Source organism: Pseudopodoces humilis, chromosome 1 (assembly GCF_049639895.1).
Source record: "Pseudopodoces humilis isolate 2021_Gansu_Grassland_sample_001 chromosome 1, ASM4963989v1, whole genome shotgun sequence".
NCBI classification, from domain to species: Eukaryota; Metazoa; Chordata; class Aves; order Passeriformes; family Paridae; genus Pseudopodoces; species Pseudopodoces humilis.
Window position 1 is genome coordinate 123,464,277 of NC_142200.1, and position 25,470 is coordinate 123,489,746.

General features: G+C 35.2%; 1 protein-coding gene across 2 annotated transcripts in view; it reads left to right on the plus strand.

Moving 5' to 3' along the window:
• AGMO (alkylglycerol monooxygenase) overlaps positions 1–25,470 on the plus strand; it is a 185,430-nt gene that overhangs the window by 106,265 nt on the left and 53,695 nt on the right. For both annotated transcript variants that reach the window (XM_005518842.3, XM_014248437.2), the window contains one exon: positions 724–829. In XM_005518842.3, coding sequence (XP_005518899.1) covers positions 724–829 — 106 coding nt within the window. The remainder of the gene's footprint in view (positions 1–723; positions 830–25,470) is intronic.

Sequence of the window (25,470 nt, forward strand, 5' to 3'; positions counted from 1 at the left end):
CAAAATCATGTGAAAGATGGTGTAGACTTGAGACTAAACTTAATCAGTATGGCTTCTAGTGAAATTGGATCTTGAATACACCAGGTCAGTGAGATACATTATGAAGTAGTCCATATGGGTACTGTGGCCCTAAAGAAGAGTAATTAGCGCCCACAGTTTCTTAAAAGGAAATTGTTTGCCCTGACAGAGAAGAAATGTGGAATAGCAATTTCCTTTGAGACTGAGGTGCCAGTACTGCTTTGCACCTGCTGTTCCTAGTGTTTTCAGAAGACAATACCTTTCACTTTTAAGGAGTGAACTGTTTAATTCAGGATAGGTAAAAATCTGTCAATGTGCTAGACATTTTAATAACCTGGGGAGTTAATAAAGAGGAATTAATAAAAATTTATGGAAGCAGAACACTGAAAAGATTTTGAACTACTTATGTAGCAGTTTTCAGAATTTCGTTGGGGTAATTTTTGAGATCAAAGGGCAGTAACAAAATATACAACTCTATTTGTGTGAGTTCAAATGTATTTTGCAAGTATGGGTATTCTCACCACCAGCAAATTCATAGTTGTAAGTCCATGTAAGGTATATACCATAAAAACTTAACTATAAATTTAAGAAAGATGACTTGATGTAAGTGCAGGACATCACAAACTATTTCTATTTTCTCTTTTTCACTGAACTTAGTGAAGAGCAAAAGATTGGATATAAATCAGAATTGATTCCCTTTTCTAGGTCCAAAGCAGGAATTTTGGAAATCATCCGCTGTTTAGTCTTCATAGGTGTTTACAAACTTGGCTACTTTAGGAGTCAGTTTTCCTTCTTGGGCTATGCGTATGAGGTAAGACATTTATTTTAAAATGTCTATGTTCATTATTCTAATTTTTTTAAATCTTTTTACAAAAAAGGAATACTAAACATTTACATCTTGCTTTCTTATTTTTCATTATGCTCTTTGAATAGTGTTTTATTTTTTTCTTATCTCATAATTTTTCACTTTTTCTAATTCTTTTGTAAGAAAATTATTCAGGGTTGCTACTGGGATACCAGTTTTCCTTGAAAAGAAGTTTATGAAAGAGATCATTTACCACTTCTTGCAAAAATAATTTACTTCTGGCCACATGCTTTGAAGTGAATAATAATAATGTATTGCTGAATTTGAATTTTTTAATTCTCCTTTTATGGGAGAAGTCTGAAAATTCTTGGTGGCTGGAAGACTTAAATATGAAATGTTTTGTTCTGTATTAATACTGTGCCTCAGAAACAGACTTTTAGTCATTTGCAAGGAGTGGATACAGAACTAAATAGACCTATGATCTGATTACATGTGGTACTTGTGTCTTCTTAGCATTTGCTCTCATCCTGTTCAAGCCTTTTGCTTTTTATTATTTTGCTTTTCAGTACAGTTGGTATTTTATATCTCTTTTAATATTATCACAATAAAATAACAATAATCACTGTTAGTGTTCATATCTGAACAACATTACCAACAACACTACTACCGTTAGTTACCAGAAAGTAATGGTTATTCATAACCAACAAGGTTATGAATGGGTGTCTGGATTAATAGAACCTCATCAGAAAAGTACTCTTTGGCTTAAAATCAGAAAAAAAATTAAATAAAACAGTAGGAACTGAGACTCAAGTTCAAAATGGTTCTTTTGACTTCAAACATATGCAAAATTTATAGTGGCTTTCCCAGCTGGAAGTTTCAGGTAGTGGTCTCACTTCAGCTTTTCTAAGGGAAAAATAACTAGAAAAATGAAAAAAAAAAATCTGCTTCTGCTGTGGGTCTGAGAGGTTTTTTTGGTTTTTTTGTTTTTTTTTTTTTTTCTGCCTGGGTTGGAAAACAATAATTATTAGACAATATTTAAAGCTAGATGAATACCACTAATTGAATATTGTTTAATTTCCCCCTTACACTCTTGTTACATTGTCAAAGCTTTGGTGTGTAAACCAAATGGTTCTTGAATTCCTTTGATAAGAGTCTGCAGGAATTCAGCAGGTATTTTAAGAAGTTTACTTAAATACAATTTGAAAAATGTTTGTAAAATTTCCTGAGTAGCCTAATACAGTAGAAGGGCTTGAAGTAAGAAATTCTAAAATTTTGGAACTATTTATCTTTCCCTTGAGACATAGCTTTCAGACTTGAATTATTTGGGTATTCCAACTGAACTCTTGGAGAATTATGTCATAATATACACCCTCAATACCTGCCCTGCTGAGTTCTTTATTCATATATGAAAGTGTCTCTTACTAAGGGATGAGTAGAAGAAAAAGATTAGATTCTTATTCCTATTGTTTATAGGGAATTTTATAGCTCCCTTTTCTTTCATGAAGAAGAAAATAAAATGAAATGGTTCTTCCTCTGTTCTTTACAAGTTTCTGTCATTAAAAGAAATACTTCGTTGTCATCTTGAGTTCTTCTCTAGTCTACTTTCCTATACTTTCTTCCTTTTGCTTATTCTTTTTTCCATCATATTACAGTTTTTTCTTGTTTTTTTAAGTCCTCTGTTTGACACTGACTATTTAGTCCATTTTAATGAGACAAGACTACCTTGCTCACAATTTTTCTTTGAAAATACTGAAAAAATAGGTGTCTTTCAGATAATTTGTTCTTGGGTAGATCAGAATAAATCAGAACAAATAATGTCTCTGAGTGATGCTGATATTTCCACACTTGACATTTTATCACAAATCAACAATTTAATTTTGTGATCATAGAATCATAGAATAGTTTGGGTATGTAGTATAAAGATCCTCTAGTCCAATCCTCTGCAATTAGCAGAGACATCTTCAACTATATCAGGTTGCTCTGAGCCTCTATCAAGCTGATCTTGAAAATTTCTGGGGATGAGGCAGCTACCACCTCACTGGACAATTTGTTCTGGTGCTTCACCATCTTCACAATGAAAAATGTTTTCCTTTTTTTGTCTGGATATTTGTAATGAATTTCAAAGTGTTCCCCATTCTGAAATAAATCTAGTGGAATTTATGTTAAAAAAAATAAATCTGAGAGATTGGTGTAGATTTGTCAATTCATGTTGAAAAATCTGCAAACAATGTTTTACCTCAATATTGATGTGATCATTTTGAAACAGTAGTACCAGAAAGCATAAGAATTACATAAACAGATAGTTTCCCCAGAAGTTAGGTCTAAAAATTAACCTAAAAGCTGTTTCTCTTCATCATTCCAAGCTGTTTATCCTTCATGATATAATAACATAGGTAATCTGCCTATGTTGATTTTAAACTTTCTTTCTTCTGTTTTATTTTCACATTCTCTTGCAATTTTTAAGAGGTGTAAATTAAAACATTTATTTAATTATTTTGTTTTCCTCATCCAAAAATACTCTCTTTAACATACACCTAGATTTAGCTTTGATCTTTTTTAATCTAGTATTTCTAGTAATCGTAACTTGTAATATACTCAAAAATTTTCTCTTTGCATCTTCATCCTTATGTGTTACCTAATTAACAATTCTTTAGTAATCCAGTGTTCAAGAATGAAATCACAACATCATGTAAAAGAGTTTGTGTTTATTTTTTCCTTAAATTATGCCTTCAAGGGCATAATTACTTAAGGATGAAGTGTTTCAAGAATTTAACAAACAATTCCTTCTCAGAATGGTTGATGGTGCACATTGCAGCAGATAAGTGAAAGACTGATTTTACCAACAGTATATTCAATTTTTAGTGAAAAAGTATGTTGCTATATTCAATATGTGTGGGGGATTTTCTGCTACTTTTTCTGCTACTATGTTTCATATGTTCCTATTTCTCAAGACTGATTTAGAACCAGATAAGATTTCTAATGAACATATCCTTGCCATACCATTTGAAGGGTATTCTAACTACCAAAAATAGGTGCTTTAAACTGAAAATTACTGTGTTTAGCTCATAAGAAGACTTGACAATTATCAGAATTACTGCACTGAAAAAATATCTTCTGAAGGGAAACTAAATGGAATTGAAGAAATGTGAGAAAACTAGGGTGTCAGTGAGAGAAGGGAGAAGAAGGAGCAAGCCTTTCCCATTTTGCAATTAGATTAGGTCAGGTGGGCATGAAAAAAGCAGCTGAAGATGGCAATCTGAGCAGAAGGAGCAGTCTTGCTCCTACCTCCATCCTCTTATCCTCCTTCCTTGCTACTCTGCTACCTGACTTTGCTAGCTGGGCTGACTTACCCAGACAAATATTTTTTTTCAGGTAAGCGATGTAATTTCCTGTGGAGCAAGAAAGTTTCTTAGTGTTAAGGCTCAGGGAAAGAGGAAGTAATATGATGTTGTAGGTGTGTAAGAAAGGAAAGACTTCTGCTTTTGGTAAAGCTGCAATCTTAATAATGTTGTTTACTGTGTTCGCAGTGAAGTAGAAACCACACTGGCTCTATCGATATTTTGAAGTTGTGTATTACCAGATTTGGTTTCTTATGAAAATTATGGTTGTTTTTCTCATTTAAACATATTGTCCTCTCTGCCATTGTATTTGAATTCATTCCATGATATACTCACGGGGATCTCTCCCAGTCTCCTTTTCTTCTCCAAGAAAATAATTGGAAGCTATCATCACTACAAAAGTGACCACAGGAGGTGGAACAGTGTACATTCCTCAGCATGCATTTTCTGTTCCTTTTCCTGTATGTGTTTCATGTGGATGATTAGGTGAATGTGGAGGGGGGAGAGGGAGTGAATTTTTTTGTTGTTTCTTAGTTGGAGATTTTATGTTTTATTTGTTTGTTTAAGAAAAAAGTGGTGCTACCTAAGGAATTTTTTTTATCTTAATAAAATTATTTCTTGGGTAGAGGTCAGTGAAAACCTCAGTGACAAGGAACATATTTGACTGGTTTGAAGAGCTGGTGTGTTTCTTTTGAGAATCTGTGCTGCAACATCCTATACTAGTTAGCTTTCTTTAGGCTGATTACTTCATGCCTGCGTAATGTGATGATTGTGTGTATTACTAAAGCCAAATCATTTTCTGTCAGACTGGGCCTGGAGCCTCCTAACCACCTGGAGGTAGCAGAAAACATTGCTTGTGTGTTCAGTTATGTGACGGTTCAGCAGGCACGATATGTAAAAATAAATCTGTGATGATGGTCCACCTCTTTAAAGTGTTTCCATCCAACTGCTCTAGTTTGGCATCAGCCAGCATATTCCATGAGCTGAATTTGGTCAAACACTGGCTGTTATTTGACAGTAGTACTAATGAGGAGCAAGTAGAAATGAGAGCCATTGACATGTTGTTGGAACTCTTGTTTTAAATATTTTCACCAGCTCTCATAGTAGCTGCAACTCAGATTCTTAAACTCAGAGGCTAGGAGTGAGGAAAAGGGAAGAGGAAACAGATGTCTGTCTTGATGTGTTTATCTTTTACCTTTGTTGTAGTTAAGGCATTGGATCTGGGAGTAAATCTTTTCAATCCTGACTTCTGTATTGAAGCTTAATGAGCTGCCTGGGTATGCCACGTTGGCTGGCATGTATTAATTTACAGGTAGGAAGGACAGAAATCTAGGGCAACTTTCATGGTGGAAAAGAGAGAAAAAGGGAGGTTTTATATGTGTGTGATGTTTTAAATTAATAACTTGTTTTCTTTTCTGTTTTATGTGGGCATGTGGTACGTTAGAAATATAACCAGCTTTGGAAGATATACAGAATCTTTTGCTGCAGGGTATAATTCAGCCCTTACCTAATGAAGGTAGAAATGAGCTTTATTGTGGTCAAATTGCTTATTTACTCCTCCAGAGTATCTAAACTTGGTAGATGCAGCTGTTCCAAAAACTTTTGGAGACAGTATTCTGTACCAAATGCACTGCTTCTCTGATCCTTGATGCAATTCTGGTATTTCTTATGGCATAGGATCTAGTTGGTCTGGATAAAATATCTCTTTATTAAAGAACTTATTTACACTGTATCCTGTGTTCCACAGAAGTCCCTCTTAATGTGATGTATTATCACACTACTTATTTCTCCTTTCATCATACAAAGAGTTGCTGTTACTTCACTTGTTTCTTAGTATAATTTACCAGTGTTGGAATACTGACTTATGAGTACAGACATAAAACAAACATATACTCATAACAACTTATTTCCACATCAACGATAGTTTTCTGCTCTGTAGCATTTTTTCATGATCCCTCATTAAGATCATCTGTGCCACATTTCAAAGAGCCGCGTATCCCATATTTGGTTTCCATTAAGGTGAAAGCTCCATGCCCTGTGCTATGATTTATGACCTCAGCATTTATGCAGTCTCTGTGCCCTAACTAGATTGGCTGGTGTATTTCAAATGTACTTCAGAAATGAAGCTGGGGATGGAAGGAAACTCTGCTGCCTATGATAAAAAGCCTTGTCAACACACATGGAATTAAACAAACACACGTTGTAATCATTTTTTCTATGTTAGCTTAATTCATAAAAGTTTGCTATGCCATGCAGTGTGTCCCTGGGACTGACTGGACTGTAATATTCTTGACAACTGCCCTAAGGGGAATAATGTCCCTTGGAAAAAGTCACAGTAAAATCTGGCAGTAGATTAAGTTAGTTTCCACTTAGGTGTGACAGCAGAGTCATTACTGATTTTAGACTTAGCCAGTTTGAGAGTCGGCTTCACCACCATCAACTAAGGACTGTGATGTATAGTTCCAGATGCTCTGGCCAATTGACCGTAAAATTGCTCTGCATTTCTGGCAGAGCAGTTGAGCTGGAGCTTTTAAAATCTCCACTCCCTGAGCTCAACACCCTTCCCCCTCTGCTTAAAAGCTGCTCATTATTCTTCTTCTGCCCACTGATCTTAGCAAAAGAAAAACTTCTGGAATCAATTAGAAGTGTCTGCACTTGATGAGATTTGCACGTGAGTTCGGAATTGCGAGGCTTTGATAGCGTCAGCCAACAGCTGCAGTTTCAGGTGGTAAAATCGGGGAAGGAATTTTCCAGGGTTTATTTACAATCATAAAATAAAACAAAAATCAAGACAAGTTGGAAACCATCTAATGTGTTGTTAAAATGAAACCTGAATTGGGTTATATATTTATTTTTTCGGAAAAAAAAAAAAGGTAAACTGGCAGTTTATTATCAGGATCTTTTCAATTACCTTGCAATTACTAGGCTGTATGGAGCAGCTGTAATAAAATGCAGTCTATGGTCTGCTTGTTGGTGTTTTACCTGTGAAAGAAGCATCTGCTATTACTTTTGTCACTTTAATTGTTTGACAAGACAAGGAGGTAGTCATACATAATAGAAATCAGAAGCATGCAGTCAAAGATGAAGCAAAGGTAGTACTCAGAACATAGAAAATACATGTTCACATATACTGAATGAAATTTTGTGTTTTCTTCTGTCAACACTTGCACTCATAGATATATAGTTTATTTTTTAACCCTTCTTATCTCAAAGCAGTTAGTGATTGGCATGTAGCTGTATGCAGTGTTTGCATTTTAAAGGTAACAACCATACCAATGAGATTAATAATGTTCAGTTGTATATCTGAAGGTGTCTGCAAAAATGAAGCTCTGCTATTTCACACATCTTGTAACTGATCTGATTTGTTTTGTAAGTCAAAGCACAATTTTTCTGTAAGCCAGTAATGCTACAAACCCTGTCAAACTGCATTCTTTTCTACATCATAATAACACACAGATAATGATAGAGATCTCCATACTAGCAAATCACTTAACTGATATTAGTCCCTAGTGACAACTGACATATTCCACATGGGTAGATGTCTGTCTGTGTAACTGTAGTTGCAGTACTAGGGTGTTTGGTTGGTTGGTTGGTTTTTTTGATTGGGTTTTTTTTTTGTGGAGTTTTGTTTTTGAGTTTGGTTCTGTTGGGTTTTTTTTTTGTGGGTTTTTTTTGTTGTTTTGGTTTGTTTTTTGGTTAATGCACAGACTCATAAATTTGTTTCATATCCACTTTTTCCACAGATGTGGAAGACTCCTATTTCCTACTTTTGACAGAGCTTATTGATCACTTTAAACTCTCATAAATTTTATGTTGAAAATTGATTTAAAGATGTCATGTAAAGTATATTGCAATGTGTAAGAGTCAAAGGCAGGATAAGATGGGCCATTCATGTGTCCTGAATGAAAGACATTGGCTTAGTTGCAGAGATTCCCCTTCCTCATAGGTTGTGTGGGGAGAAACAGAAGATGCAGTCTGAGAAATGTAGCAGGTATCTCCCAGCCATGAAGAACACCCTTGATTGGAGACCCTTCCAGCATCACTTTGCATGGCCAGTATGTGTGCATTCTCTGGGCTGTCTTTAGCCCATCAATCTCACCCTGATGTGGTCAGCACAGCCTGATATGTGAAATTAGTGGACTACTTTCCAAAACTAGATAGCTTACCTCCAAAACTATTGCAACAGGCAGGTGGGAATTATCCTAAGGAGAGAAGAGTGGTATCTGTGTTCCCAAGACCACAAATACAAATGACTTAGTTTGAATTTTATCTTCAAACATGATAGGCAGAGTGATTGAATTAACTTCTAAGAGATAAAAGCTTTAATCAAACAAGCTGTTTCTGATGTGGAAAAGATCTGGGTTTGGCACATATAAGGTGACCACAAAGAACCAACCTAATATTTCAAATGTTTTGGATATATCTATCTCGTACAGTTTAAATAGAGAAGCTCCAAATATTAAAAATACATGCAGTCCACTGTTACTCAATGTTTCCATCTTGCAAGGGAAGACTCTTCCTCCCATAAATGTCCCTGCCCGCTTCTCTAACAATGAGCAGAACATGGCAGCTATGAAAACTTAACATTTCTGCAACAGAACGTTGGACACGGAGATTTGGACTGTAATTTAGCCCACTGGAGATCTAAATCACTACATTTGTGTAGGAAAGCAGAAATTAATTCAAAATGTTCTATAATGTGTTTTATTACTTTTTAAAATCATAAATGTTATATTTTGCTCAGTCTCTTTTTTTCAGAAGCTTTTTGTGAACAAAGAAAGAAAAGCACAGTAGAAGTTGAGTCTCTGTTTTCCTATTAGCAGCACCTGAAATAACCACAGAGACTGAAAACTAGTTAATGACATCTGGGCAATTGCATGCTAAATTCTAACCAGCCAGTGCCTTTGTCTAAAATGGCCAATAGATCAGTAAGATAAAATCAAGCCATTATCTGTGCTGTAATTTATTTCCTTTATTACTACCTTGTTACATCATTCCCCTGTGCAAGTTCCATTTTCTATGATGGGTAGAGTCAGAGAATAAGGGAATATAGAGAAAGTAACTGCTATATTTGATTTTATATTTGGGTATTACACAGCACAAAGAGAATGTTCTAAAATTTCCTTCTCCTGCCAATGCCAAATAAAAATTGCCTGATGAAAGAAGATTAGCAAATGCTGTGTTTAACAACTGATTACCAAATGCAGAACACACAAAACACTTTGTATGTTTAAAAGTTGGAAATAGGTGTTATGAGAAAAAAGTAAATGTAAAGCACTAGTTATCACTTGAAACCAAGGCAAAAAAATACAGCAACCCCCTATAGAGTCTGGGAGTGATCACATCTGTCCTGACAGAATTTGTTTGGTTTATCTTCATGTGGAAACCATGAAATGTTTAAATAGGTTGTTTATTTTGCTGATTGGAAGCTAATACAGTTGAAGATGCCTGGTTTCAGTTTGAACATTCTAGATTTTGCTTTATGGAGGAAGAAATGCTATATTTTGTCCTCAGCTGTTACCTGAAATCATTGCACATCTGCATATGACTATAACTCCCTAGATCTATTAATTTCTCCCCTTTTTTTCTTTGTGTAGTTTGTCTACAAAGAGTGGTCAGATACTAGGAAACAGCTAAAAGTGGTAGTGAAGCAGGATGCTAAGAAGCAGAGTCTGGCCATTAACTGCATTGTTTCGTACCTACCTCAGAGCTCTTTCCACATCCTTTTGAGACCAACCAAGTGAGTTTATAACATTCTAGGGAAGATACCTGTCATTGCACATATGTAAAAGGGCCTATCCCACTTCTGCTTGCTATGTAAGCAGTGAATAGAGTTGCCATCATCATGGCTGAATTCCTAGTCAGTTTTTTTTTTCCAGGCTTAGAAGTGAAACCTATTAGTGAAACAGTTGCTTCATTTGGAAAAGTCAGGGGGGGTTTATGTACACATATTTTTTTAAAGTTCTATGTCATTTTCAGCTGAGAACGTTCTATCACAGGATGAGAACTGTTCAGGAATATATTTCAAATGTCTTTCTGGGCTATCTCTGCTTCTAATGAAAGTGTTGCCCTAAAGTGAATCCATTCCATATATATCTTTCCGTACTATGTGCATGCATGGTAATTAGCTCCCGGGGTTATCTGAGGATTATTAAACTGCATCCTGAGACCATAAAACATGTAAAAGGCAGGAATTCATCTGTCATACTTGTGAATTGGACCTAAAAATGTGTTACCAAGATACCAACAACTGAGAAGAGCTTCTTGCTAGGAGCAACTTGCTAGAATTTGCCTTGCCTTCTGCCTAGCAGTCTAAAATGTACGGTTCAATAAAAAACCCATGGCATATGCTTTGATACATTTTAACAAGCACTGAAAAAAAGTTGTGACTTTTCTAAATAAAAGGATCCAGAGCTCCTTACTCCTTTTCTTCCCTTTTATTTTTTTATTTTTTTTGTGTGTGTGATAAATCAAAAGATGGTAAAGGAAAATTGAAGGGATTAGGGAAACCTTTTTTCTAGTTCTCTAACCAAATCAAAATAAAATAAAACTTATAAAATATTTTGAGGCCTGCAAAAATTGGAAATCACTTTTTTTACAAAATGTTAAGGGATACACAAACAGGTTAGGGGTTGGAGGTGGGTAGCTAGAATGTTTCATCCTACATGGATTGATACACTTCTATTTCACTTTATTTTGAATTTTTTTTCACCCCAGTAGTATAAAATAACGACAGTCAAATAGCAGAACAAATTATTGGCTGAAACAAAAACATCTCACTCAAACTTCTTGGTTTAAAATAAAGTAAAAAATCCTCAAATTGCTGTGAGTCCATTCATCTTGAAATAACACATTTCAAGGAAAAAAATTCTTTGTTATAGTTATCCCATCTCTACTTATAAGAGCAGAGACAGATAAGTGAGTGTTTCGTCTAAATGGCTATCTGAGGATCTTGCTGTTGAAAGTAAGAAGCTTTTCATTAACAGAGGGGAACTGGATATTTTAAAAAGCAAACACTGTCTAGTTTTAACACAGTCCTGGGTATTGGTAGAGCATTAGCACCTTGGATTCAGGTCAGCTTTTTCACACTCTGATTTTTTTTGGTCATTTTACTTTACTCAAGGGTAGCTCACTTGAAACAGATAAAGAATTCTAGAGTACTTTGATTAAGAATAGTGATAGAACCAATATTGTTATATAGCCTTAATTTTTATATAAATTGGTTCAATCACAATTTGATATTTTCAGGTCTCTTATTGGACTATTTATCAATTTAAATAATCACTAGTTTCTGCCAAGTTCTTATAAAAAGTCTCAATCCACTAAATGAATCAAATCTGCTCTTTCCAGTGAGCTCCTGACTAGTGGAGAGTTAAGAAAGAGGAAACAAGTTCTTTAGGAGTCCAGGTTTAATCTTTGGCTTTGCAAGCTCTCTCTGGCTTTCACAACTAATTAGCACCAAATGAAAATCAAAAGCATCAGATTGCAAAAGTAACAAAACATTAGCTGTGGAAGCAGTGTGCAGGCAAACCGGTCAATTTTTCCTAGACAAGCCAAACAAAATCTGCCCAGCTGATGACTGTGAATCCTCTACTGTTTTATTTTGATCTTTTTGGAGACTAAATTGCATGGTCTTCATGATTTTATTTTGCTTTGTGCAGTAATGCATCCTAATAAACTCTACACAGAAGCATATTTGAGCATACATGACAGTAATTTCAAAGAAACCGTAATAGATTCGGCAGCAGAGATTCTGCTTTTCAGATCTGTACATCTGGACAAATGTTTGCCTCTTGGCTTAGACAGTCTCTGGATTCTAAATCATCTTTGGAAAACTCTTGTTGTAAGGGAACTGTGTTGTTAGCTTAATTGCAAAGAAACAAACTAGGGTTGATACCCTTCAAAATTCTGCTGAATGTCTACCTGTTTGAAGGAAAACTCAGAAATACAGGAATTGGGCCTTTTTTCCAAAGTGTAGTCCTTCGGGAGAAGGAAGTGAAAATTTATGCCCATCAAATACATTATCAATTGGACAGATTAAAAGTATAATGGAAAGGAAGTGGCATGAGAGATGGCAGGCACAGACCCTCCCCAGTCCATGCAGGGCACATGTGGTCTAAAGGGAACCTGTAATGGTTTGGGAGAGAGGGTAAAAATGGAAAGCAGGGAGGATCTGTTCATTCTTCCAAACTCTGTTATTACTTCATTCATTAAGGATCTGAATTATTAGAAGTTTCTTCTGTGAACTCACCCCTACAATACTATAGAACTCATATTTTGCAAGGAGAGTGGGAAATGAGAGAACAACCTTGGGTTTGTATGGCATTATCTGCAATTATTAACTATCTTATTTTACATCTTTCCAGCCCAAATGCCCTGATTTCTAAAGTCTTTAGGCAAGTTCTTGCAGGCAGATTACCTCTTTTTAGTTTGCTGACAAGGTCGTGGAATCATGGTCAGATAGGCAGGCACATGCTAACCTTATTTCCTCAGTGGTCATGAGTTGTTGAGTCAGTGATTTAAGCCTAAATGTGGTGTTGGATTTTCTGTCCTGTATTACAGAGGAGACATTGCTATTGTTAATATTCATTAGCGTAAGTTTTCTTTGAAATTTTTATGAAGTTGTCAAAATTGAAAGTTCAGCTAATGTTGTATTAATGCCAGGCAAGAATGCTGTATGACTGTTCTCCAGCATCATTTCCCTATTACAGCTAATGCAGTCCATCTCACTGAAACCAAAAAGCTATTGCCAGTACACCTCTTAAATTATTCTCAAGCTGCCAGCTGTGCCATTTGTCTTTGATCCTTTCTTTCATGGTAATTGTCATACTGAAAGGTAAAACTACAATATATTCTGTACCAAGAGCCACCTTTTCATACTTCTGGAGGATATTTGTCTTCACCAGATTGCTGCAGATTTTACATACTATTAATAGTCTTCTCTATGTGCTATTGCTGCCATCAAGTGCAATTATATAATTATGCATGTGTAACTATTCATGTACAGTAATTTTTAAGTAATGCCAGCTCTCTCGCGCTCCAGCATTTTCTTACTGCTTAATTTAAAAACAACACTTAGCATTACATGAAACACATGAAACACCTCATTGTTTTATTTTAATGGGAGCTGAAAATTGAAAAATTGTGGTTGAATATGCACTTTGAAGTATGTTGCTGACCAGAAGAATAGATTGCCTTGTTAAAAGGTGAAATTTGGTAATTTAGTGGCTTGGCTTTCATGGTTTTATTTACTGTCTCTGATAAGATAATTTAAAAAACCCTGTGGATTCATCAGTGTAAACAAAGCTTTCCAGCAGGGAAAACAATTATGTGTTATTACATGCAAAGAGAATTATCTCCAAGATGTTCTTCTGACCAATGTGGTTTAAAAAAATGCTTTCTAAATATTATTTTTTTATTACTTCTGTTTCATTATGTTTAGTGAGGAAAATACTTTTCAATTGTTTATTTAGTGCTTTAGGAATCTCATTTGTGTGGTTTTGGTCTTTGGTGTATTAAGGAGATCCTGAAGCATCATGCTGTCCATTGACTCTACAGTAGTAAATCAGGATTTTAATTGACTAATGAGAGGCTGGTCTTCAAGTAGCAAAGCACTTCATCACTACTACTACTACTACTTCATCACGTTCTCTGCTTGCAATGTGCTGCTTATGAATAAATATTTCCTTTTTAAACTCTGAATTCAAGCTAGTCGGCATCCAGGCATTCTGACAGTTACACAAGTTACTGTCAAGTCCCACAACAAAGCAATGGTCCTGTTTCCAGGTATGTACAATGTAAACATGATATGAAAGGCAGCAGATGAAAATAGACAAATTTTAGACCAATAGACAAATATTACGACCAATCAGAAAGCATTTGGCTGAAAATTGAGAGTGTTCATAATGAAAGAAATCAGAAGTAGCTCAGGGAAGAGAGAGATGTGCTGAAAAGATCCTTCAAATTTTGAAAACGATCTTACTTTTGAAAAGGGAGCTAATGGAAGTATACATAGAGAGCAATCACTTATCCAAAGGGACAGTCTAAGACCTATTTATTTCAGTATCACTGTGGGTGGACATCAGACAGTAGCATCAGTTGGCAGAGAGGATTGCTACATTGGAGATATGAGAAGATAAGGGCCTGGATGAGAATTCTGGATCTGTGAATGGATAAGACTGATTATCTCTGGTATGTTAGAAAAGAATCTGTGGATGTGGATATAGGGAGTCTCAAGACAGGTGGGATTTGAAGATGACATATAAACAGTGATGATATCTAGAATTATGTGAAAAGGAGAAAAGACTTATTTGAAAATAGATGAGATAAATAATTTTAAATATATTTAACCTGAGCTAATGGTCATACCCACAACAATATTGGGACAGATGGAATTTCTGTGGGGGGTTGAGGGGGATGAGACTTGAAGAAGAGAGTGGGATCTGCACAGGGATGATAGAAATTGTGGTGGGATTAACAATATCTAGAGATGCATAGAACAAGGAAGAAGCTTGCACAACAATGATGTATTTGAGCTATAAAAGATGGCATAAAAACTTGATGTTACTAAGCCCTTCATAATGGCTTAAAATAAACTTTATTTATAAAAGATCTACAAATAGATCTTTCTGAATAAAAGGAAAAATTATAGAAATCTTTTTTATTAAATAAAACTGTTTAGATACACAACACAAAAATAGCACCTTTTATTCATGGTGGTGAAACTTCTGTTTGTGTTTTTGAATACATGAAAGTTAAATTTTTTGGAAACTGGGACCAAACATGTTCCCTGGTATGTGTCAGTAGAGTGCTTTAGCACCACAGGCTTTACTATTATCAGAAAGGATTAATCGGTGACATAGTGACTGTTCAGCCACTATGCTTCTTCTGCAGAAGCAGAAATGGATTGTAGTACTGAGAAATCAGTAAACAGTGTTTGTGACATATCAATAGCCACAAAAATTAAAGATGAGGGTACTAAATAGGATTGAAATATTTTCCATTAACTGTCCTCTCTGGTGCATGCAAAAGCATATAGATTCCTCCCTTTAATCTGTGCAAATCTTTATTAGCTCTCTTCATATGGAAAAGGGCCCTCTGAAATAAACTTTAGTATTTGAAAATATTTCCAGACGGAAGTAATTAATTCCATAGAAAATCTGAAGTAATATATGAACAACAATAAAGAAAGATTTCAGGAGAGAACTTAAAATAAGTGAGGTGCTAGTGAGACGTAAGGACACTGGAAAACTCTAAGATGGGAAGAAGTGAAGGAAAATAGAATTATGAAGTTGTGTAAAAGGATGTAATACAATGAAAGGAAGGAAAAGAGAAAGCAACATGGTTTATCAGGTAAATAAAAATTGTTACAGAAAAAAGATGATTATTATTATAATAAATGGTATAGCTATGACTTGTTTCTAGGAATCAAAAGTTAATAGCTATTCACTGAAATGTTCTCATATAGTTCTAATAGGTGAAAACGGGAGTAAAATGAAAGTTAAAATGAAATCAACACAAGTGCTTGAGAAGTCTTATAACAGCAAGTTTGATGACATTTTGAAAAAGTAGATAGCATCCTGAAGTGAGATAATCTGAGTTGTTAGGCTTTTTCTAAAAGAGAGAGAATGAAGATATATAGTCAAGTATTTGTGGTGAAAATGGTACACACTCCCTTTGAAAATATTTTCATTTTTTAACGACTTTAACACTCTGCATGATTTGGGACTATTCTGGATGATCTACCGCACCTGAGAGAATGGCTTTAAAGTTTCACTATGATTTTTTTCACTAGGATTGCTACTATTTTTTTCTGCTTTAGTTTTTTTTTTTTTATTTAATATATGCACATATTTTCAGGAGTAGAAGACATTACACACTGATGTACATTTAAATGGATTATAGAATCCAGAAGAAATTACCAGTTTCTTGAAAAGCAGTGCAGTGGGGAAAGTCTTAGATAAGTATAACATCCAGTGTGAAGCTTTTCATTGGATATTGCTATTTAAAATAGCTATAGTACATGCTTTGTGTGTGAGTGAAAAACATAACTTGGAAATGATTACAACTGACTGATCTATTTTAAGTAAAAGACATATATTGTTTAGGTGCTAGTGAGAAGTGTGAATGTTGTGATTGGCTACTGCACAGAAACTTTCAGACAGGTAGTATGTGGAGAGCAAATGAATTGCTACTGTGTAAGTTTAAAACTGTAGATGCAAAAGCTAAAATAATATTTAACTATATGTGGTATAATGAATCTTTATTGGCAACTGGCATTCACAGACTATTTGAAAGGCGGTATTGGCCAGACACAAGTTATTTGGCAGAGAGCTTGCCTAGTATATATTTGCAGAGCCTGTCTGCATAAGGATGCTGGCAGCTTTATCCTGATTTCTATTCCAGGTGACAAATTTCTGTCCAAGCATATGAGTGATCAAATATTTTCCACTGGAATCTGGGCACTGTAAAATTTCTGAAGCTGAGTAGAAAAGTTGAAGGATTTGCTTAAACTATAATAGTCTTTGCATACCAAGGTGATGGCAAAATATTTCCACTTGGACAACATCAGGGCGAACAGTGCAGAATTGAACTAAACATTTTTCTGGAATATTGATTGCATTTTGTTGCCACTTCTCCGTGGCATCTTCTCCTAACCTAGAAGCTGTGATCACTTACTCTTCAATTAATTTCTGCATGAAAATTAAACATTGGGAAGTACTAGTGCACCAAATGTCTACCAAAGCAAAGAATGCTATTCAAGCCAGATGAAAACTATACCATAATCCCATTAGCTTTTTTTTTTTTCCTGATGCAAAGCCAATTAAAAAAATAGAATAGTTTCCATTAGTTTATTTGTCTTTCCTGGAGCAATTACAATTGCTAAACTTGCCTAAACTGTATAAATGTGGAGTCTCCCCTTGTGACAGGTTGTTTAAATTTATAACTAAAGCTAGCATTTCCATCTCCAATAAAAACCAAACAGACATTTAATTATGGTGCGTGACATTTTTGACTAAAATAGAGCCAACAGATCCTGTCAGACAGCCCTCATTGTTCATGGATTTTGAACAAATTTGGGATCTGTGAATTTATAGCCAGGTTTTTCTCTACTATTGTTTAAAATAGCACACATGGAAAACACGCCATGGGTGTGTTGTAATTCAGCTTTAATGATGTAACACTTGGTTTCAGTCAATCGTTGGAGGATTGCAGTAACACTGGTTTAGTGCTTCAGACGTTGCATGTTCCGTAGCAATTATAGTCCAGCTTTCAATAATGGCTGTTGGCGGGGTATCCACTAGTGAAGTCATAGCAATTTTGAGAAAGAGCTAATAAAAATGCACCTGCCTTGTAGTGGAAAACGAGCCTTTAATATCTTTGCTTTGAAGTTGAATGAAGCCCACAGCATTAACTAAAAGATACCAGTGTTATGATGCAGTAATCCACTCCCCCAGGGGAAGTGAGGGGATTGAAATATGAAAGGCTACTATTTTCTAGTCACATATTTTTTGGTCACTATAACATCATGAAGGAAAAATGGAAATAACAAGGTGATAATAAAAACTGGAAGGGTTGATAGCTCTAAAATTAGGAATATGTAAAGCAATCCCAAGCCATAATTCAGGGATGCTATGTCTTAATTGATGCATAATGATTCAGTTGATAGTTTTAATGCAATTCCTTACTTAAATATATCCAAATCTACTTTTTGTTAATACATGGAATATTAAAACAACATTTTTGGAAAAGTTTTATTTTTTTTTTCCAGACAAATTCTCAGCTTTATATTTTGGGTCAGTTTAGCTTTTGACAAGATTTTTACTCAGCCACTGACTGTTTACAGCCATTAATAATTCTTGTTTTTTTCTGACCAAAAGATCTAGGCTGAATTCGTTTTGTCTTTTTGTTATGTTTTCTTTTATTTTCTATCCTGATATACTTCCTATGTTTTGAATTCTTCATCATTTTAGGAAGCACTAGTGGTTACCTCTTTGTGGCATATACAGTCAAGCTATGTGTCTTTCTAGGGCAGTCCATAATGCAGTAGTTATATGCAGATATAAACTTCTGTGTGGAAGATGTGTAACAAAGTATATTTTCAATAAATGGTGGGAAAAAATCCAACCTCCTTAACTGTTAATAAAATGAGAATTGGAACTTGGAGGATCCATTCCTTCTTACTGCTAAATTAGTGACTGCTTGGGCAAATGACAAAATCTTTCTTTGTGTTGGTTTAACTGAGTGGAAAATTAATCCAAGAATGCCCACATTCTAACGCATTTATTAGTTATGATTGTTCTGGTAGCAAAGAGGCTGTAGAATTACCCTGTCAAAGGGCCTTAAGCAACTAAAAGTTACAGTGTCAAAAGAAACTGGTTCCTTGCATCCTTGGTTTGATTTTTTTCTGTGCAAACCTGTCACCTATTGTGACACACTCCTCATGCAGATGGCTGTACTGTTCTTACTGTGGTGAACGCACCTAAAGAAATTTCAAGTCAGATATGTATAATTAGACCTCAGCTTAGGTTCAGAGTTGTTCAGTGTGATACATTGTGCAGCTACTTTGCAATCACTGTTGTTGAAATTAAAATCCAAACTGCAAAAAAATTGTGTGAGTATATAAAAAAATGAGCCTCCTATTGTAGTAAGAGTGGCTAAGAAATGAAAATGATTGGTGTATTCTTAGCACAATAAGATTAATCAGGAGATCATCAGAACTACTTCCATATTAATCACTAGATGTAATTTATGAAAAAACAATCTAGAACATTTTGTCAGGAATTTTTCTGCAACTTGCAGCAGCTCAGGGACTCACAGGATACAAATCCTACAGTTGGACCTCCAGTTTCAACTGTGTTAGAGGTTTCTCTTCACCAGAATTTGTACACCTTCAGGGCTGGATGTTGCCTCTCATCCTCACACTCACCAACAGTGTAGAGTCCTCAAAGGGGAGAACAGAAAGATAAAGGGCGCTTAACCCCATGCTGGTCTGATCAAACACCATTCCCTGCTAACACAGGAAGAAACATTCATCAAAGGGATATCACTTGAGAATGATCCTACAAAAACATGCACACATGCTTAACTTCACATTAATGGGACTATTTAGGTGCATGAAGTTAAGCATGTGTTTTAAATCTTTGCTGGATTGTAGTCTGTATTTCCCTTTCCACTAACCGGAGCCTTTATGCAGGGTAGTTACCTTACTGGTCTGAAATGCCAAAAATTCTCTTAACTTTGAAGAAGATTTTATGTCTGAATTCAGTTTTAGATCATCTCTAGTTGCCATAGGATTTTAATCTTGCTATGTCTGTGATTTCTATTTTTTGTTTAGGGTTAGTAGTACATTTTTAGAAATTTTGAATGACTTGTATAGACTTGCTACTTCTTCATAGCAAGCATATATATAACTGCATTTCAAATAAAAACCCCAAATAATTGCTCTTTTTTATTAAAAAAACTGGCTTCTAACTTTTCTACTAGTTTTTGCTCTTAAATGAGGCTTTAACTTTCTTGCAACACTGATATAAAAATAACTAAGGGAGTTATCTGTTTCAATGATTTTTGTTTTATCATTTTGGGAGTGAGTGAACCTGTGCTGTGATTTGAAGATTTCCTATTAAGCGTTCAATTTAGTGAAAAGAATGTAGAGACTGCTGAACCAGAGCAAAATATTTAGGCTCTGAAACACAGTGAGCTTTTAAGCAAATACAATGTTGAATCCTGGAGCTAAATTTAAATACACTTTGCAGTCAGTGCTAGTGACAAAAGTTTTGTTTTGCTGACCACATATATCAGGAAGCTGTTACACTTCCTACAAACTTTGTACTACTGTCACTACATATTTTGCTGCTGTTCTTTGCTTTGTAAAATTCAAGTGTATAATTTGCATCGCTACTCTGAAAGTAAATTGCTGTTGAGGTGCTTGACACCTGTCAGCACTGGTATTCATTTCAAGCTGTAAAACACTACTTTGAAATAAATATTGGGAAACTCATTAAATGTTGTCAGCTGTGTCATCTGTGTTAGCATAAAATAATAAAAATATTTCTGGTTTCTATTTTCTACTAAAAAAATGAGCAAAACTCATGTGAATGCTTTTCTGTACTTCAAAATTATTTTCTAGAGTTAAGTCCCCTGCTTTTTATCAATTCTACACACACACAAAGTTTTTTCCATGTGCTTCTTTAAGAAGCATGTACAGTTTCTGGTTTTATACTTAGAAAATTCAATATCCAATTAAGGGATTAAGTGGGCCAAGTCAGACAAGTACTCTGAAAGTAAAGTTCCCGTAGCCTCCCTTATTTCCAAGCTGAGACAAAAACTAAATTTAAATGAACTTAAAGGCTGCACAATGCTTAAACACCGTAGAACCTAGGTTCTGACCCTGACTAGTTTTGGATAACTCCCAGTTGTTTCAGATGAATGGAGTGCAATATCCAAGGAAATAATCTTTTATATTAGGAATTTCGCTAATTTGTTTGGTCATTTCTCCTTTATTGTTTACTATCAGGAAACCTCCCTGCCTCATGAAGCATATTTATCAATCCTATGCTTATGTGTACTATGTATAACTTCAGTGGATCTGGAATGAGAAGTGTCATAATCAAATAACCCCTACAAAAATAGTGTATTAAGACAAAGATGGCTGTAATCATACATATTAAGCAGATATTTAAGTGTATACAATTTAGTATTCATTTTTTGCAGTGTTTATAGGCTTATTTTTCAGAAGATGAAAGAGAAAATGTGAGAGAGAAAAAAAATGCTTTTGTCATTAGCTTGATGAGTCCTTCATACTTGTGGTCCTACAAACACAATTTCCCAGTCCAGATCAAAGACTCCAAAATTTTTTAATTTTCCTGAAAGGGAAGAAAATGCTACATAATAATGCCTGACAGGTAACTTGTGATCATCCCACATTTTTCTTGAACTTTCACCAACTCCAATCCTAGTGAGTTCAAACTTCTCATCTTAATTTTTGTATCTCCCATACAAATTCCCACTATTTTCCAGGCTCCTGACTGCATAGGGTTGTCTCCCATCACCTCCCATTTCATTGGGAAGGTCAATCTTGAGCCTATGCCTTATGGTTTAAATGTCTATCTTGTTGCTCTTCTCATTTGTTGATCTGATTTCTTAAGTTATTATTTACTAATGTCTCCTCCCTCAAATCCTCTCTCGGGATCTGCATATTTGAGGGCTTCGGAAAGACAGGAACCAATATGTTAGTGTTGGCCAAAAAAACCCTTTAGATGGCTGCTGGCTCAAGGTGGCACATGGTACAAGCATTCCTCACAATTGTCTGTCTTATCTGTGAGCTCTTGTTTGCCATGACAAACAAGCTCATAGGAAAAAAGGCAGATTAAGGCTTGCTTGTAACCCTTTCACCTTCTGAAACTGTGATCCTGATTTCAGCTGCAGAAGTTGACTTTGTTGAAATAGTAAAATTGCATGGCTACCCTAAATGAATTGCTGAATTACAGGTTAATAGGCACTGTTAGTGCTGTTAGTAGGTGATTTTCTGCCGAAGATACATTATTAATGTGACCTCTCTGAGGGCCCAGTCCTGGACCATGCAGCAGATGTGTTGTGGTGGCTGACAGATTGAAACCCTGAAAGCAATTACAGAGTACAGTTTGTCCTGGAAATCATGGGGGAATCCTTCAAATAGTATTAGAAAGCATTATTGTAATGGAGCCTGTGAATCTCTGTACAAGGCTAGAAATGGAAACTAGCAGCTCAGAGAGAAGTATATGGCTGAATTTATGTTGGGAGGACAGAAAAGAGTTGTAGGTAACAGCCCAGAGGCACAGACCTTTCATGCTCAGAATCATAGCCTCAAGCAGAGGTGTTAAATCAGTGTTTCCAGACTAAAAAAATTTACATCACCACTGAGACAAATTCAAGCTTCCTGATGGAGCCATCTGATGGAAGATTTGAGCAGGGAGTCAGATTATGATCATATAAATTAGACCAGATTTTCTGAAGAGGAAATAATGCAGCCTTATACACCAAGTTGTTTTTTTTAAGTGAAATGTCATGATTAAGTATATAGACACTCTGTAAGCTCCTCTGAGTTATAATTTGTAGCTACTGACACACTAAGGAAAGCAGCTTGTGTATTGAAAGTTGTGTAACTTATAGCCAATAATAAGCATTAGCAGTTTGCCAAATAAGAATTTTGCTACTTTTGGTAAAGAAGCGTGCTTGCAGTTTTGTGTACAGCTAACTTCTAGCACAGAATCATAGCCACTGAACTTGAGCCTCTTGAATCATTGCGTTTTCTTGGATCTGCTTAATAAAACCACTGCTATTTATGTGTCCAAATCAGTTTAATCTAGGCATAAGTCCATGGGAACAAAAACACCCTCTATTTTTGTATTTTCAGTCATAAATCAAATAGATTTTCAGTTATTTACTTTAGTGTTTTACATGTAAAGTGACACAAATCTCAATGTTGTAGCTTTTCTGTGTATTTTGCAGATTACACCTGGCAGTTTGACAGAAAGCTGTCCAAGTAAATGACCAGAATTAATTACTATTCAGTAGAGTAAAAATTAGGGATGTAATATACTACTTTATATTTTCTACGTTATGGTTCATTAGGTGTATAAATAAATCTTTTCAATACACTTTGGCAGTATGGAAGTAAATTGTCATTTTAAATTAAAGTCTCATTAGTAAGATAGTATACACCTTGATATCAGAAGTGCACTTATTCTTGTATTGATGCCATATTATAGAATTAACTGTCAGTGTTCTCCAGTCACCTGAATTTGGTAAAAATCAAAAAATATGAGAAGTGATTCTATTAATTTTGTATTTGAACTTTCTTGTGTCTCTTCCCATTGCTGCATACCCAAGGGAAAGAATTCCTAGGCCTAAAATTCCACTGCCTCAGGTCTTGAGAGAATTGTAGAAGATTAAGAACCCTGCCTACAAGGGAGGCTAAAGAAGGGAAAAATAGCCAGTTTACAGGCCTAGGGGGATTAGTAAGTCTTCCCATATTCTTTGGCATCCCACTGAACTGAAGTTATAGTGAGGCTATGGAGATGAAGGTCTGGTGTCTTTTTGCCTTCTGATCAAAGTGGAAAAGAGATTTTTCCCCACTTATTTTATCTCTCAAACTTGTTGCCACCATTTTCTTTTTAAGACTGGAAATTCAAAACTTTAGGTTGGTAAATTAATTTACCAACTAAAAACTAATTAGAAAGGTTTTTACACTGCTATGGTTAGGAAGGACATCCTACATATTGAAAGTAAAAATCTCTCTGTTGATGTGTGAGAATTTGCAAAATATTTCTGTAATCTGGAAGTACACTGTTTGTATCCATATTGGAAAAATAATTTAAAAAATGGTCAATTTAAAAAGGCAGAATAAGATAATTAAAGAAAAATGTTCTCATCTGAGAATTGCCATGACAGTACTGCAGTGTGCTTATTTGAAAATAAGTCATCCACTGAATGAACATAAGGGTTGGCTAAACTTCTTTAAATCTAGCTGTAAGGACAGAAAATAGGGAAGGTCAGTGGAGAGTGTATATTCAGAGGAAAAAAAACCCCACACACTTTTGGATAAAAGGAGCTACTTCCAGAAATATTTTTAAGGCTAGCCAAAATTAGGAAAGAAATATGAAAGGGTGGGGATCTGTGGAACAGGCCAGGAAAGGAAACAAGAAAAGAAAAAAGTGTCAAAAAGTTCCAAAATATAATATTTATAGTTCAACAGGAAATTAGCAATAAAGTCATGGTGCTTGTGAGTAGAGTTGAAAGAAAGTGGACACTGCAGGGCAAGCCAAGGTAATCCTTTCGGTTTCCACAAAGAGCAGAATGCAAAGGGTGATAAAGAAGTTGTGTTTCTGAATGTAAACCTGTGCTGTGTGTAGCTATAGCTATGACCCTATCTTACTTTGGCAATATAGCAGGAAAAATGGGTAAGTTGGGATATTTTACCTCTAAAAATGGGGCCTTCTTTGAAAATACCAGTCTCCATATTAATGGCATTTGGAATGTGTTGCAGCCTTGTATTAGGTCCTACGAACTGAGAACAGAAAGCAATTGTGAAAAAACATCATAGGAGTTCCTTTCATAGAACTCACGTGTAATAGTACCTCATACTCTTGTTGTCAACTGCGTGTCACTAATGGTCACCATGGTGGTTTGCTAGCGTTCTAATCTGCTGTGCTTGACTTGCACAGATAGAACTGACTAAACAAGGGACAAAATAGGAGAATGAATTTGTGTGAGGACTTTTTTGGTAAGAGAAGTAGGGAAGGGAGCAGAGAATTTAACACTTTTTCTGTAGCAAAGAAATATGGATCAACTTTCACTTGTGAATTCACTCATTCTGTCAGGCCTCTGTGTTCTTTGCCTACTAATACTGGTGTGACAGAACTGGAAGGCATAATCTTTTATTCTAGTAAAATATCACTTTCAGAAAAATCCTGTATTTATTTTATTGGTGGAAATGAATTAGCTACCTTATGAGAAATTTCAAATGCATCAGTGCCAAAAGACATAATGGCGGATGTGGTTTCAGGTCAAAAAGGAAAAAAATTACGTAGACATCTCTGAGGGATTGTTGAGTATGGTTTGTTGTAGTGGCATCTAATTTAAGGCATCAGAGTTTATTTTGGAGCTGTCCCCAAGTGATTTGTGTAAGTCTGTCTGTCATCTCCCATTAGCATGTGCTAGTTGCAAAAGGATGTGGGAAAAAACAATGGATCAAATATTAAATGAAGCTTTGATCTAAAATAAAGGAAATGCTTCCAACTACCATAGGGTCCTTCCACAAAAAAATCAAACCCTCTCTTTCCCAAAATATGTCTTTTAACCATTAGCTTATTGTCATTATTATAAACTTAGTTTTTAAAAGTATGATTTAGTACATACAAGCTTAAAGACACTTCTTTATAGATAGCCCTTTCTGTCATTTACTGTTTCATGTTGTCAGCAATATGAAGTTATTTGAATGTTGCAGCATAACATGTATTCCCTAACATTACCAGGAAACTGACACATTTTTGTATCCAAGCCTAAGACCGAATTCCAGTACATATTTAGGAACAAAATCTTGTCAGATTTTCCTCATTAAAAACTTTTCAGGGAAAATGCTGTATTTCTTTTCAGAACCTTGTTAACCTTACTGTTAACTATTTCTGTTTGAAATCTGTATTCTTAGCAATATATTCTACCTATTCAATATTCAGGAGTAGTATTAAAAAAATAAGGAGACTACATGGTGCTAAATGTATTATTTCTACTCACAATTATAGTAAAAAGCATCCATCAAGTCACTGACAT